At 41.7% G+C, this 12600-nt stretch overlaps 1 protein-coding gene across 11 annotated transcripts in view; it reads left to right on the top strand.

Annotated features, from left to right (window-relative positions):
- The window catches only part of KLHL32 (kelch like family member 32), a 236131-nt gene that overhangs the window by 43418 nt on the left and 180113 nt on the right, over positions 1–12600 (top strand). For all 11 annotated transcript variants that reach the window (XR_012667619.1, XR_012667618.1, XR_012667617.1 and 8 more), the window contains exons 3-4: positions 267–355; positions 3087–3267. Coding sequence is in view for 7 of the 11 variants with exons in the window: in XM_048844962.2 (XP_048700919.1) it covers positions 333–355; positions 3087–3267 (204 nt within the window). In the remaining 4 variants the exon portion in view is untranslated. The remainder of the gene's footprint in view (positions 1–266; positions 356–3086; positions 3268–12600) is intronic.

The raw sequence follows: 12600 nt of genomic DNA on the forward strand, positions 1-12600 counted from the left end.
TATGTCTCCCTAGTGTTAGGGAGGGAGCATGCCTGTGACTTCAGTGACTGCAGTTGTCACTTGGGCTTATGTGGAAAGTGCTGGGGAAGAAAAGAGGGGAGGAAGTTATCTCTAGGCCAGGGTCAATCTAGCCAATGATGTTTTGTGACAAGGATGGACAAAAAATGTTGAATTTGAGTTTGGCCTCCTAAAAGTTTTGACCTTTAAGGATAAGGCTGCCTTTGCTTCAAATTTTAATATACCTTTTCTCTGTCTGTCTTTTTTAGCTGTAATGTTTTCTTCTTCCTCCACAAGATTTTAAGTATTGAGATTCTGAAGAACAAACGTGAAGGATGCCATCTGAGAGGTGCCTCAGGTATGGTACTTTAAAGCAGTGCAGGATGTCATTGTCATTTAGCATGGTGTTTACTGAAGCATTAGTCATCATATGATGCATTAACAAAAGCATTCATTTAACACCTGCATCTCCAAATTATAACCTGGAAGAGATTGCTTTAAGAGTTGCTGTTGCCATTATCATGAACAACATGAAGCATGAATGAGACAGTAGTAATTTACTTGAACCCCACAATCCTCTCCAATTCCCTGTTGTTTCTCATTCTTTATGTCCTTGTCTACGTTAGGAGTTTGCCCAGGGGCATTTTCGGTGCCAGTGAATGTCCAAAGTGTAGACCAAAAAAACGCTGGAGTCAGTGAAGTTTTGCACTGGTGCAGTCATAATGGTGGCAGGCGATTGTTTGCTGTGATTGGGGCACTTTCCCAACGGCCATCTATAAGAAGGCTGGCTGCAAAGCATTCTTATTCATGCACTTCCTCTTCCTGCCCTTCCAAAGTTCTCATTTCCATTTTTCCTTTTCCATCTGACACCTCTATCTGTTTCTCTATTGTTTATGCTTCTTACTGGCTACTTTACTTAAGGAAATAATTATTATTTAATTCATTTTGGGAATGTTTGCACAGAGGGTGCTATACAAAATATATTCATGCTATGGAATTTCTGCAGGATCTATCACCAGTCTGGTTCCCTGGAGGCTGCTCTATTTTATACCCACTGCCTACATCTCACTGGGACCAACTTGGCAGTGGTATCCCACGATACATCCTTTCCCTCTGCCATGACCCCAACACTGGAAGATTCCCTCAGACATGGGGGATAATGAACTGCCTAGATCTACTATGCTTTATGGCCACTTTGTACTCGCAGAATGGTACAAAATGGCACAGTGTGCCTGTGAATCAATGCTCTCATGTTTATAACTTTCAGTTGAAACTGTCCATAATGAACATGCAGATGTACATACCATACAAGTATGTAAGTATGTGGTTGTAATCAGAAAAATTACTAAAAGTTGAGATTGGTGCATTACAAATATTTGCTCCCTCTGATTCCAACTCTGCTGAGTTTATGGACAAAATCTGTGTTTTATTTCTGTTAGAAATGGGAAACGAGGATGCACGTGACCGAACTGTCTTCTATTGTTCCTCAAGCATCATGAACAGAATTGCTGGTTTTGCTTTGGTTCCAGGTTCCTTATTGTTGGTGCTGAAGAATGAACCTGAAAAAACACAGTTGGATTTTTTTTATTTTTAGTTATCAGGTTGAACTTACAGCACTGACTGCTTAAAATAATAAATCTTGACTGGACTTAGTGAATTTCCTATGGAAGTTACAGAAAAGAAATAAATGTAAAACAGCAAGAAATTGCTTTTACAGGATTGTCTTTCCTGACAACTGTACTTTATTGTATATAAATAGGATTCCACAAGCAGAATAGTCAGAAATTATTTTGCACTTATTTCTTTGGTGTGAAACTAAATAAAGGACTAGCCCCTCAGCTGGTATAAATTCATATACAATTCACATGATTTAGCCCAGCAGAGGATCTGGCCAGTTGTATGTGGATTTTTTTTCTTTCTCCATTCCATGTATTTATTATTTTTTATATACATATAATCAGGTTGTCCTTTCAGTTTCCTGGAGTGGAGGAGATTTGGATCAGGCAGATCTAGGCAGGGAAGCACAGAAGCTCGGGGACTGTCAGCTCCATGGCTTTGTCCAAACACCAGGGAGTTATTTAGAGGAGATGCTTTTTGCAAAAGCACCTGTATTGGTCCTTAGCACCATGTAAGAGTCACCTGAGCCCTTAACACAAACCACCAAGTAGCCATCTGGCAACTTTAAGTTACAGCTATTCTGAATTGGGTTTAAAGAAGCAACCTAAAAGTGAAAGACTCTAGTCTCTTATTTATTCCTCAGCCATCTAGCCCCTTCTTATTTTTAAAATATGCTCATATTTTAAAGTGAAAATGTAGCAAATATTGATATTAAATGACTAATTATTGGTTGAAACCACTTTTACAATATTACCAAGGAATAATGGAATAGTATGTTCTGTTGCTTTGACACCTTATATTGCAGGTATTATCTGAAAAGTAATAGTAAAAAAAAATGGACGTTCTGGTATCACAGATCTGCTGCTTGTGAGGCTTTAGAGTCATATCTGCTTTTTTTAGTGACAATTTTAACTAATCAGAACTACTTTTTACCTCCATTAGTTCAGCTGAACCAACATAGCTAAGGAAAAATTAGATGGAATCTCTTCTGGCTGGCAAAATTCTTTACAAAGTACGAGTAGTAGAAACTGTTTTTGATGATAATACGTGAGCCAGACAATTTGTAGAGTTGGTTACATGAATGTTCAATATTCCTTTCTACTAATATATTAATTTAGGCCACTTTGGTTGTTTTTCTATTACCCTGTAAGAAGATGATAAAACCCCAAACCTTTGTACTCCTCTTACTTAACACTTGTATAAATCAGGACACTGAACCCAACAGTGGAGTAAAGGAGAAAAGAATCGGGGCCTTTGAGTTGTTGTAAATCTAACATATTTTCTATCCAAAATAAAACTAAATTATGTGAAACTTTTCCTGTGCTAAACATACCACATACAAGCGTCTCTTTGTTTGGGCACAAGCTGCTTTATTTTTTTTAAACCAGAAATGTTGATCAGCATTAACTACTGAGCCTCAGAGTTAGGTCTTATGTTTGTTGATAGACTCTCTTTGTTTCCTTCATTTGCAGTATTCAAGAAATGCTGACAGGTCAGAGGCTTTGCCAATCCAGTTCACATAATGATGCTGTCTTGGCAGCCCTGAACCAACAAAGAAGTGATGGTGTACTCTGTGACATCACCCTCATTGCAGAAGAGCAGAAATTCCATGCCCATAAGGCAGTACTTGCAGCATGCAGTGATTATTTCCGAGTAAGTTTACCTTCGCATTTTCCTTCCCTTATAAAATCACTAAGAAATATGATGTAACTTCAAGAAAAAAATGGTTGCAGGTTCCATGCTGAGCAAGTTACAATTTAAATCTGAGTCTTTGAAAAGGATGAGATTTATATTTTTTGAAATGCACATAATGCACTTTAGTTGCATATCATGCTATTAAAGTATCCATAATTTTTGTAAGTGTGAATATTATTTTCAATTTTTTCTAATTCAGAGTATAATTTAGTTTTTGTCTTTAATCTGGAGTCTAGACTTTTTAAGAGTGTTCTTTTAACAGAGGTATAGGGGTTTGTGTCTGTAATTTCCTAGGTTTTTAAAAAAAGCAAACTGAAAAAGTGGGAATTGCATTATGTGGCATCATATTAGAACATAAGAGCTACCATACTGTGTCAGTATGGCCCATGTTGCCCAGTATCCTGTCTCTGACAGTGGCCCATACCAGAGCTTCAGGGAGGAGTGTAGAGAACAGGGCAATTCTAGAGTGATCCACTCCTGTCTTTCATTCCCAGGTTCTGTAGTCAGAGGTTTAGGGTTGCCCTGAGCATGGGATTGCATCCTTGAGCTCCATCAAAGGCTATTAGCCAAGATGCTTTCTTCCATGAACTTATGTAATTCTTTTTTGAGGCTGCTTATACTTTTGGCCATTATAATTTCCCATGTCAATGAGTTCCACAGGTGCTTTGTGTGAAAAAGGACTTTCTCTTGTTTGTATTAAACTGCTGCCTATTAATTTCATTGGGTGACCCTTTTTTTTGTATTGTGGGCAATTGTGGATAACAACTCTCTAGTCACTTTTTCCACACCATTCATACTTTTATATAGTGGCATTATGATGTTTTGTGTCTTATTTTCTATCCATTTGCTAATAATTCCTAACGTTCTGTTAACCTTTTTTTTTTTTTTTTTTTTACCACTGTTGTGCATTAAGGAGACATTTTCATATATCTATCCATGGTGACTCCAAGATCTTCTTTGTATGGTAACAGCTAATTTAGAACCCCTCATTGTATATGCATAGCTAATATTATTTTTTCCAGTGCGCATTACTTTGCACTTAGTAGTGTTGAATTTCATCTGTCATTTTGTTGCCTGGTCTCACCCAGTTTTGTGAGATCCCGTAAAAACTCCTCACAGTCTGCTTTAGACTTTAATATCTTGAATAATTTTGTGTCATCTGCAAACTTTGCCACTTCACTGTTCACTCCCTTTTCCAGATCATTAATGTGCATGTTGATGCCCACATGGATCATGATCAAGGTTTGAACCTTTAGATCTACAGCAAAGACCTATACCCCTTGCGGTAAAGGAGTAAATAGTAGAAATAGTAGGTTGTCATCTTCCACGTGGACCATCACTAAGGGGGGATGGGACACTTTACCAGAGGATTTCTCATATTTGCTGATAGCAGTGGCATGCTGAGACTCGGGAATCTTGAAGTTCCCTTCCAGCCTTTGGAGGGGAGTTTATATTACTGGATCACTTCTGCCTTGTTTGGATCACTTCTGCCCTGTCCCTTCCAGCCTGTCCATGTCTCTTTCCTTCCCCTGGCTTCTTGTCCCAACACTATTCTTCTCACCTAGGTAGGCCCAGTCTCCTTTCCCAGCAAGTGCTAGTTTCATCCCTTCAAACTCCCTGTCCCAGTCTTGTTGCCATTCCCAGTCCTCTCTTCCCAGCTCCTCACCTGATCTCTCTCCTTTTCCCTATTGCCAGACACTCTATTCATGTTCCTCATACCCGCTGGCTCCCAGTCTCCCTTCTTATGCTCCACATGCAATATCTGCATCCCCTCCTTCTCTGGCTCTTTTACCCAGTCTCTTTGCCCATCCAGTTTGTTCTCCTCCAGTTGCCTGTCAGATCTCCCTTTCCTTGCCACACAGATTCCCAATCTCCTCATCCCCTCTCAGACTACAGTCCTAATCTCCCCCAACCCCCACAGGGTCCATGTCCCCTGTCTACTCCCCCTAAGCCTGCTGCAAGTCCAGCTCTTGTCCACTCTTCATTCAAACCAAGCAGCTTCCTCTTCCATGTTCCCTCTGCATAGCTGGGGGCTCATTCAGAGCATAGTTGAGACAGGCTCCCTGCTCACCGTTCAGGTGGTCACCTCCAGCATGTTCTGCAGCAGCATGCAGTTGCAGGAAAAATGCTGCTCAGCCCCAGGCTGCAGCATGCCCAGTGTGGCTGGAATCTTCTGGGAATTTAGCTGTGAAGTTCTAGTAAGCCACTATGGAGCATGTGTGAACTGTGCTTTTTCCCCGTCCCCACCCCCAACTGCCCAAAGGCTTATAACTTGACCACATTGGGTGGATTTTCATGGGGATGACCGCTCTGCCAAATTTAAAGCCCATGCCCCAAAACATTGGGCTGCTAGAGCTTTTCACAGAAAACATCACCTAAATGTTTTAACATGGCACAATAACATATCTTCCCTGTCGTTTGTTCTCAGAAACCGCTGAATAATTTTGGCTGAAACATTCCAAAAAATTTCAGCTTGACATAGACACCCAGCATAGAAAATTTCAGCCCAAATGATGGAAGTTGGGTGAAATTCAAAGCAATTGAAAAACAGGTCTTCTAATTGGAAGTGTTGTGCAACCTTAATTTATAGGCATTGCTACCAGTCCCACTGCGTGTGTGTGTGTGTAAGTGAGTGAGTGACAGAGAGATTCTAAACTATAAGTATCTATAAGTTTATTTTGAAATCTCGTTAAGTAGCGAGTCACCTTAACACTATCCTGAGACTAGAGAAGTAATTGCTTTAAAAGTCTGTTTTCAGTAACAAAATACAATTATTTAAATTTTTAGCTACAGTAGTTGTAGCATTAAATGCCTCTACAGTGACCTTTTCATTCCATTATAATTATATTACATTCCATGTAATTATATGTTTTTAACACCCATGTATTGCTAGATATTCTGTATCCTTAATTGTCTAAACAGGATCTTCGTCCTCCCCTGGAACCTGATAAATTTTTTGTTAATGTTGAGGTTTAGCTTGCTATATACATATAAGGAACACTGTCAACTTGAAATCAGGTTTCAGAGTAGCAGCCGTGTTAGCCTGTATTCACAAAAAGAAAAGGAGTACTAGTGGCACCTTAGAGACTAACCAATTTATTTGAGCATAAGCTTTCAGCTCACTTCATCGGATGCATTCAGTGGAATTAAGTGATCACTCTCCTTACAGTGTGTATGATAACACCCATTTTTTCATGTTCTGTGAGTATATAAATCTCCTCACTATATTTTCCACTGAATGCATCCGATGAAGTGAGCTGTAGCTCACGAAAGCTTATGCTCAAATAAATTGGTTAGTCTCTAAGGTGCCACTAGTACTTCTTTTCTTTCAACTTGAAACCAGTTACTTTCACTGCAAGGGCTACTAAATCAATTTAACTTCCAGTTTTTGAGTACATTTTCCCAATTTCTCTCCCTTGTTGCTATCAGAGGGACCCTCCACACTTAACAGGGGAAAACACTTTTGCCAGATACATGTATTATTCTTATTGTGAGTTGCTGATCCTACTATGTTGCTTCTCTTGGCCCTATGCAGCCAGGACACCTGTTTCTCCTCTTCTTCCTGGAGCGCAGAGGGGCTTGATAGGGTTGCCAGTTTTCAAATTTCAGAAAACTGAATACCTCACCCCGCCCCTTCCCCGAGGCCATGCCCACCCGCTCATTCCACCCCCCTCACTCTGTCTCTTTCACTAGGCTGGGGAAGAGGGTTGGGGTGCAGGAGGAGATGAGGGCTCTGGCTGGGGGTGCGGGCTTTGGGGTGGGACTGGGGATGAGGGGTTTGGGGTTCAGCAGGGGATTCAGGGCTGGGGCTGGGGTGTGGGGAAGGAGGCTCAGGGTTGGGGCAGGGGCTTGGAGTGCAAGGGAGGGTGCAGGCTCCAGGTGGTGCTGATTCAGGTGACTCCCAAGAAGTGACCGGCATATCCGGCTCCCAGGCAGGCAGGAGCAGTGCAAAGACCCCCTCTGGCTGCCCTTTCACCTAGGAGCTGGATATGTCGGCCACTTCCTGGGAGCTGCGCAGAGCCGGGTAGTGCAGCGCCGCCAGTTGGACTCTTAACAACACATTGAGCAATGCTGACCGGAACCGCCAGGGTCCCTTTTCGACCGGGTGTTCCGGTCGAAAACCAGACACCTGGCGACCTTATGGGGCTAGGTTGTTGGGGCGCCTGTGTCTGATTTCAAGGAGTGACTGGGATGGGGAGGGGGCACTTTCCACTCTGCAGTCTGATTCTGCTGCTGACAACTCTGTCTTCCCCTGCTCCAGTCTGGTTGGCGCCTCCTAATTTTTCAGAGGGAATAGGTGCTGTCTCTTTCCTCTTATAGGGAGGTGTATTGTCACAGCCTCTCCTGGTCCCATGGAATGGCTGTAGAGCTCTTTCTCCTCCCAGACTGATTTTTTTATTACTCTCCTTCTGAGTGGCTTGAGGTTATAGAGGTATTTTCTCTTGCCTGCTGTCTGGTGCCCACAGTCTTGCAAGGGGGAGGTGATAGGAGGGGTACATCTTGTCCCCTCCTGTCCCAGCTGAAAGGGCCTAGTGTAGGATGCATGCATCCGGTGCTGTTAAGTACTCCACAAATACTTTAAAGAGATCCAGGAAGAAAAGTTGGGGACATGCTGCTTCCCACTTCCAGGCAGCTCCCATTACTCCACAGCCTTATGAAGAAGTCCAAAGGATGGAGAATGGGGCTCCTGTTGATCCCCAGTTCCACTTAGGTGTCTGGGGACTTAAGATTGCCCTTCCTTTCTCAAAGTCATTTGTTACTCTCCCTTTGCAAGAGTTGTTGTGTGGTAGTCACATAGCTTCCTCTCCTACCCAGCACATTCTCTCTTCTCTCATTCCCCACCCCCATTTGATGCCTGGCAACATCTCACGAAGAGTGGGCTGCAGCCTGCCTGACTGCCCTGTGTTCTTTAGCAGTGTGACAAGAACGGGTCCTGTCTTGCTTACTGATTGATTGACCTTGAGATTGGGGCACTGTGACTCACCCTGTTTCCAGTTGAGTTACTTGGTGTTTGGTGAATTGTCATTGTAAATTTTTGTCTTGCTATCCTATGAAAAAAATAACAATTTTAAGATGGTTCAAATTATTAAAAGCTGCATACATCATTTCTATTGAAAAATACTGAGGGAGTGATTTGATGCAGAACTCAGTAATTTGATCTGCCTCAAAATAGTTATAATTTAGTAGGACATGTTGTCCACACTTTAAATATCTGCTGAAAAATGTACCACTTCTTTGCTAACAAATTCATTAGAGCATAAGCTTTTGTGGGCTACAGCCCACTTCATCGGATGCGTTGAATGGAACATATAGTAAGAGGATATGTATATACCAATGTGATATGTGCCAGCAATGCCCCTCTGCCATGTACATTGGCCAAACCGGACAGTCTCTACGCAAGAGAATAAATGGACACAAATCTGACATCAGGAATCATAACATTCAAAAACAGGTAGGAGAACACTTCAACTTCTCTGGTCACTCAGTAAAAGACTTAAGGGTGGCAATTCTGCAACAGAAAAGCTTCAAAAACAGACTCCAACAAGAAACTGCTGAGCAAATTAATATGCAAACTAGATACCATTAACTTGGGTTTGAATAGAGACTGAGGGTGGCTGGGTCAGTACACATACTGAATCTATTTCCACGTGTTAAGTATCCTCACACCATCTTGTCAACTGTCTAAATGGGCATCTTGATTATCACTACAAAAGCTTTTTTTTTCTCCTGCTGATAATAGCTCATCTTAATTAATTAGCCTCTTACAGTTTGTATGGCATATTCCACTTTCTCTGTATGTATATAAATATCTTCTTATTATATGTTCCATCATTCTATGCATCCGATGAAGTGGGCTGTAGCCCACGAAAGCTTATGCTCTAATAAATTTGTTAGTCTCTAAGGTGCCACAAGTACCCCTAGTTTTTTTTGTGGATACAGACTAACATGGCTCCTACTCTGAAACACTTCTTTGCTGAAAATCAACCAAACAATAGCTGCTATTGGTAGACAAAAACTTTGTTAGGAAATTGTGGGGTAATAAGACTGATGTTGCATGGGGTGATAGTAAGTGAGGAAGGGAATAAATGCAGTATAGCCAAACCTAACCATCCAAACATAACGAATCAGCTTCCACCTAACTGTCCCCCCTCCCCAAAATAAAAAATCATGAGGTCGGCTTACAATCATGATTTTATTTAAAGTGTTTACATTTTGGTTTCTGAGCCTTTAGGCTTCATTGGGTCATGTTTACAGGTTTTCTCTGCAACCACTAGGGCTAGAAACTTAGCTTTCATTGGTTTAAAAAAGTGAGATTCTCATGTGTAATCACAGGACTCCAGGAGCTGGGGCTTTAAGAAGAATGACAAATACCATGAAACTCGCAATAAAAGCCCATTGGGTACTTCTCATTTACATAGACTCTTGACGTTTTTCTTTTGCTTGTTTTTGAATTTTATAAAAGGGGTAGTACAGTGTCTTAAAAGTGGGGTGCATACTTTCTCTTATCTTCATGAACTTTAGATGGCTCCATTGCTGAAAATGTGTAATCCTGTAAGTGTTTTCCTGAAGGAGAGAGCAAGAGAAGGGGGTGTCTTTCTTAAAAATAACATTATCATACCAATATCTGCTAGGAAACTTAGTCCTTGTGAATTGAAATACCACAATCAATAGCTGAAAATTGCTTCATTTTCACATAAGTGACTCTACTTTTTGACCTTGATTATGCTTCTTCACTGTGATCAAATTTTCCAATAATTTTGTCTGTGGACTGTCTATTGTCTATAATTTTCCAATAATTTTGTTTATTGCTTTTAGAATGACTGATCTCATAGCTCCCTTCAATAACCAAACCTTAATTATATGGGTACCTTGTAGGCAACCTAAATATAGGCATTGCTAACACTTTGCTTTATATAAGGTTCTTGCAATCTTTTTTTGGGCAGCTGTAGCCCCTCCATTGTTTGCAGCAGGTCTCTGAAATTGGTCAGGGAGTGGGGCCTGGCTGTGACAGACTGACAATGTCCTGAATAAGCTTCAGTGAATTAAGTTAAACCTTATTGAACTAGGTTTAATAACATTGGGGTCCATTGTATTAAAAATGCAATTGTTTGTGTTGTTGAGGGATCGTGAATGTGTGGTCATGGAAAATGTAAACAGGAGAATGGGGATGAGGGGTGATTAGGCAAACTCATGCAGTTTGGAACATCTCCAGAGAAACACCACCCCCTAAAGAGTTTTGAATATACTGGTTCAAACTGGAGTTTCTTTTCCAACGGACAAAGAAAGGAAATAGCTTTGTTTTAAACTGGCTCATGGCCTCTTTTCTGATCCACCAAATGGACAGGACCTCTGGTCCAAGGTGGGCCCCTAATCTTTAGGGAAGAATTGGAAGGACTAATAGACAATCAGAACTCTTATCAGAGTGAAGTGGGGTGGGGGGGAACCTCTGACAAACTTATTAGTACAGATGTAGGTTCTTTTATTGTATTTAATTTGTTTTCACTGTGGTGCTTTTACCTTAAGAATAAAATAGGCTAGCATAAAAAGAGCTGTGCAGTATCTATAACTGTGGGCAGTCAGACCATTAACAGTCTCTGAAAAGCAAGCAAGCAGGTGTGTTGGGAATAACACAGTGAAGGCAGGGAACTGTGCAGTCTAGAAACACCCTAGTCAGAAGGGAATGAGATGCAGGTTTCCACCCATGAGAGGTAACGACTGGGGAGCTGGAAGCCTGAGAGTTGGTGGCCCTGGCTGGACCACTGAGGGGAAATACATGTGCCCTGAACTGTGACACAGGCTGCAAGCTAGACAGCAAGAACCTCATCCATAAAGATGCAAGGGTTGCTTGGGGCCAGGTGGAGGACTGGCAATGCAAGGTGTGGGGCTGAGCAGGGGGAGTCAGGTGTGGGGGCCAAAGAGTGGAGACCTCCACTCTGTCCAGTGGGAAGGAGCCAACTGCCTCCTGTGTGAGGGAGATCTGCGCCTTCAGCCTGGGTGGCCTCATGTGGGGTGGGGACATAAGGCTGACAACTTGCTGCTGCCTGTTAACTAGGGCCCTGGGAGCTGCCCTCCTGCTGGTGCCTGAATGTTCGACTATTCCCATCCCTCAGGGTCTGTCACCAGGGCCCAGAGGCCTTGGTAGCCCTGGGCCGGAGTCTGCCCCATCATCGTCTAACACAGATGCATGAGGTTTGGGGGGTAGACATGGCAGCAGTTGGGGAGGCACCTGGGGGTTTCCCACAGACTACTAAAGGAATAGAAGAGGGCTGGTGGCAGACTGAAGTTTTGCCTAAGGTGGCTGATTGGATTGGATTGAGCAATCTCTGGAAAGTTGGGTTAGTCAATGGATGTATAAATTGCATTGTAATTGTACTAGCAAGCTATGTGATTTCCACTGAGAGATTCTTCTTTTCTACAGAGTTCAAATATGGAGTATTGCTTCTAAAAAGTATGACTTTACTACCACACATTTGGAATATTAGCAGCTGATTTTATAACCTAAGGGTGTGTGGGGAGTGGGTTTTTTTTAAATGAAATGCTTCAATTTCTCAAAGTCTGAACAACCCTCTTTCTCCTTATTTCCATTTGAATGGGTTTATAGTTAGACCACTGAATTACTTCAAAACGACAAAAATCTTTCATGTAAACTGGATGATCAGGATAATCTGAATCAATAAGATCAGTTTTTAAAATGTCAGTACTACTTCGATCTTTGATAGGGAGCATTTTCAATTCATAGTTTTAAATACTTTCTGTTCAAGATGAGCCAAATAGAACTAGATTTTCCAGAGACTTTCTCCTGTAACTTTCATAGCTGCTTCATAAGCACCCCATTCTCTGAGAGAGTTTTGAGTCTACTATTCCATTGCTGGCAGGAAAAAGTATTGTCAACTGATATCTTTCCATATATTCAGCACAGCTGATTGTTTGTATTTTGTTACATGTACAATGTACCTTGCTAAAGCTGAACTTTGCTCTTCAGGGCCACTTCATCTCTTTTTGGAGGCAAAGTATCAAAGTCCCTTATTTTATTAACAACCGTTCTTTTATGTAAAGGAAAGGGTTAATTTTACTCTCAGTCCTGATATGCGAAGCGTATTCACTTCTGTTTCAGACAGACAGATAGACACAAGGTGGAGGAGAGAGGATAGAAAAAAGAGAGGAATTATGGCTTTTGTTGATGTTTTTTGAACACTGGACGGCTTTGGGTGTTAGGGTGACCACAACACATGTTGCTTGGACTCTGGTACATATTCTGGTCAGGGACATCATCTGATTGGGTCCTTTCTC

The sequence above is a fragment of the Caretta caretta genome, chromosome 3, assembly GCF_965140235.1.
Source record: "Caretta caretta isolate rCarCar2 chromosome 3, rCarCar1.hap1, whole genome shotgun sequence".
NCBI classification, from domain to species: domain Eukaryota; kingdom Metazoa; phylum Chordata; order Testudines; family Cheloniidae; genus Caretta; species Caretta caretta.